Source organism: Ichthyophthirius multifiliis (genome assembly GCF_000220395.1).
Source record: "Ichthyophthirius multifiliis unplaced genomic scaffold scaff_1120509249890, whole genome shotgun sequence".
NCBI lineage: Eukaryota > Ciliophora > Oligohymenophorea > Hymenostomatida > Ichthyophthirius > Ichthyophthirius multifiliis.
The window spans coordinates 3,941-7,631 of record NW_004087189.1 but is presented as its reverse complement, the minus strand read 5'-3'; the positions used below and the strand labels follow the sequence as shown (position 1 = coordinate 7,631).

Below are 3,691 nucleotides of genomic sequence, written 5' to 3'. Positions count from 1 at the left end.
ATAAGCTGCAAAATGAATAGCCCGCATTCCTTCTCGTGTGCGTGCCTGTATATTACATCCGTTTTCTATCTCAAGAAGTATTTTTAGGTTTTTTGGTCGGCCAAATTACGCAGCGATCATTAATGTAGTCATCTTCGCTCTATCCGCCTCACGAGAGTCGACTCCTTTCTCGAGAAGGTATTTTAAAGGTCCAGGGCCTTCACACGCTGAAGCGTAGTGTATTGGTTTTCTCATAAGGTCATCAGGAGTAGAATATTCGGGTGATATTTCAAGTAATTTTTTCAAAAATTCAACGTTAGGGTTAATTGCAGCGCAAAAGATAGGTGTTATAGAACCCTAAGACCCCCCTCCGTATTTCCCATAGGTCCCTATGGATTTTTTAGTTGCACTAACTTTCTTAAAATCCTCTAAATTCTAAATATCATCAAATTTAAGTACTTATTCATGTACTTTATTAAATCCATATCCGCCGAATTTATTAGCCTATTCGATTAAAAAGGCAGCTAATTTTCTATTTCCAGCGCGAACAGCAATATGGATACTGGAAAAGAGTTTTCGTGTAATTTAATCATCTTTTAAAATTCTTAAAAAATTTAAAAGTTCGATTTCCTGTTCATTTTATAAAAGAGAATTAATAATTTTATTGTCTTAAGACCAATTATGAATCTAATTCTATATATCTGCCACAAAAGCATTATTGCCCTCTTTACCACCTCTAGAACAGTGTACTTTTCTAGTCACAACTCCATAAGCAAAACGGTCGTTATAACCAGTTTATATTTCATCTAAAGTACATGCAGGATTAGTTGAAAAAATTATATTTTATTAATTTTGTAAAGCTTCAATAAATATCTATAAAGATTTTTTATCTTTTTCTTTAAAAATTAATTCAAGGGATGTATGAGAGGCATCAGGACCTTGCATTGGGAATAATGTAGAAATCTAATATTTATATTTATATTTTTAATTATATAAAATTTTATTACTTTATTATTTGAATTTAATAATGATTTTAATAATTAATGATTACCAGTATTTATTGCTCTTATAATCTATTATTAAAATAAATATAAATATATAAATATATAAATATATAAATATATATATATATATATATATATATATATATATATATATATATATATATATATACTTCATAATTAGTACATCTCACACAACAATCTTCATTTATTTTATTTGAATGAGAATCAAACATTTCATTTACTTCTATTATTTTAGGTATTCTATTATTAAATTAACCTTTTTTATATTATATTGGTTGTTTTCTACTTAATCTTTTTTTTTTTTTTTTTTTTCCTTTTTCTTCTTCTTCCTCTTCTTCTTCTTATTCTTCTTATTCTTCTTTTTCTTCTTCTTATTCTTCTTCTTATTCTTCTTATTATTCTTATTCTTCTTATTTTTCTTATTCTTCTTCTTCTTCTGAATTTTCCTATTTTTCTTTTTTTACTTTAGTTCTTTTTCTTTTTGTTTTTTTTTCTTAAATTTCTACTGTTTTTTATTTAGTTTTTTTAGTGTTATTAATTACTTTTTTTTATTTATTTAAATCTTCATTTTTTTCTTTTTCTTGCTATGAATTTTTATTTTTTTATTTTTATGTTAAAGAAGTACTTCTAACATTTTTTTTTAAATATTTTCTTATTCTTATTCTTCTTCTTCCATTTTTTATTTTAAAGATGCACTTCGTAAATTTTTTTTTAAGGAATTTCTTCATCCATTTTATGTTTAGAATTTCTACTTTTTTTTATTAAATTTCTTCTTCTTTTTCAGTATTTTCTTCTTCTTCTTCTTCTTCTTCATTTTTTCCATATTTTATTTACAATTTTTCGAACTCTAATTTTTTAAATTCAAAGTTTTTTGATTTTTAGTTAAATTTGTAAGCTGTATTACTAATTTTGTCGAGTATTTTTTCTCCTAAAACTGAATGTATACGCTTCATTTATTCAAAACAGTATTACTTGTTGGTTTCTTTTAATTTATAAAGCCTATATTATTCCTTTTAGGTTTTCTTTTTTATTTTAAGTTTAATTCTTATTCACTTTTGGCTATATAAAAGCCTTAATTTTCGTCTTATATAATATATAAAAAATACATTTTTTTTATAAATTTTTTTATTTTATTATTATTAATAATATATATATATTTTTTTTCCTTTTATTATATATATAGTTAATATTATTAAATATAAAATTGATAGTTTTTTTATTTTTATATAAATAAAATGATTCTTTTAATTGATAAATTCTTATATATATAATTGATAATAAAAAAGGCGGTAATAATAAATAAATATATTATTAATTTTATTATATAAAAATATTTTAGATTATATTTATTAAGCTTAAAAGAAAAGTTTTTTATTTTTATATAATTCTAAATAATTATGATTTTTTTGTTAAATTTGATTTTATTTAATTAAAAAAAATATATCTAAATAAATATATATATATATATACATAAAAATATAAATATATATATTATATAATATATATGAATATTTTTTTAAAATTTAAATTTGAATTTTTTTTTTTTTTTTCTAATTTAAAAAATATATTAATTATATATTTTAATTATTTTTTATATATAAATCTAAATTTTTTTATAAAAAAAAGATATAATTATAATACTATTTTATTTATATATTATTTTTTTTTCTCTAATTTTATATTTTATATTATATTAATATTTTACAGATTAGTAATATTAAAATAGAGTATAATTTTTTTTCAGTTACTTTTTTTTATTATATATTTATTTATTAAAAATATTATTCTATAATTAATATAAAAATTTATTTTCTTTATTTAATTTTTTTTTTTATGACTTAATATTTTAAAATTTTTCATATCAATATAAAAATAATTTTATAAATGTTAAAATAAAATAATATTATTTAAGATATATTTTTTTTTATTTTTATTTTTATTTTTAATTTTAATTCTAATCCTAATATAAAATTAAAAATATTATTTTTATAATTATATAATACTATCTATTTATATTACTTAATAATATAATTTTCTATATTAGAAATTTATTAATTATTTATTTTTTAAAAATATAATCATATTTAATTTTAAAATAATTAAAAAAAAAATTGGTTGAAATGAAAATCATTTTAAGTACTTTTTTATAAAATTTTTATCGATAAAATATATAATTAATATAAAAAAATATTTTTTGAAATTATTAATAATTTTAAATTTTTAAAATATTATACATTTTTATATTATAATTTCAAATTTATTAATTATAATATAGAGGCTTTAAAGAAATTTTATACAAATTTATTTTTTTAAAAACCCATTTTATTTAATACTTTTAAATAAATATTATGAGGATTTATATATACATTCTAAATATGTTTATTTGTATAATCTATATTATTTAAAAATAAAAATATTATATATATATATCATATATAAATGATATATTAAAGAAAAAAAATTATATCTAAATATAATAAAGTTATTTTTTAAAAATTATATATGATTAAATTTAATATTTAAATACTAAAAAATATTGTAAAAATTATATATACAAAAACAAATTAATATATAAATATATCTTTTTAGATATCAATATATTTTTTATTAGATATATTACTAATATTTATATATTTTATTATTAAATTATAATTTAATTATTTTAATTAATTAATCGTAAATGTGTA

The 3,691-nt window shown here is 16.8% G+C and overlaps 1 protein-coding gene across 1 annotated transcript in view, besides 8 other annotated features; it reads right to left on the bottom strand. All coding sequences in view use genetic code 6, as the record gives it.

Moving 5' to 3' along the window:
* IMG5_040570 (WGR domain protein) overlaps positions 1–1,732 on the bottom strand; it is a gene marked incomplete at both ends in the record, with an annotated part of 5,292 nt that extends 3,560 nt beyond the window's left edge. Inside the window, 2 exons of the mRNA XM_004038925.1 lie at positions 1–1,052; positions 1,168–1,732. Coding sequence (XP_004038973.1) covers positions 1–1,052; positions 1,168–1,732 — 1,617 coding nt within the window. The remainder of the gene's footprint in view (positions 1,053–1,167) is intronic.
* Positions 1,068–1,152: a microsatellite.
* Positions 1,322–1,442: a microsatellite.
* Positions 1,325–1,461: a microsatellite.
* A 15-nt stretch (positions 1,733–1,747) lies between the features above and the next one.
* Positions 1,748–1,803: a microsatellite.
* Positions 1,804–2,442: 639 nt separating this feature from the next.
* Positions 2,443–2,510: a microsatellite.
* Positions 2,511–2,759: 249 nt separating this feature from the next.
* Positions 2,760–2,828: a microsatellite.
* A 93-nt stretch (positions 2,829–2,921) lies between these two features.
* Positions 2,922–2,955: a microsatellite.
* A 618-nt stretch (positions 2,956–3,573) lies between these two features.
* Positions 3,574–3,611: a microsatellite.
* Positions 3,612–3,691: the final 80 nt, after the last annotated feature.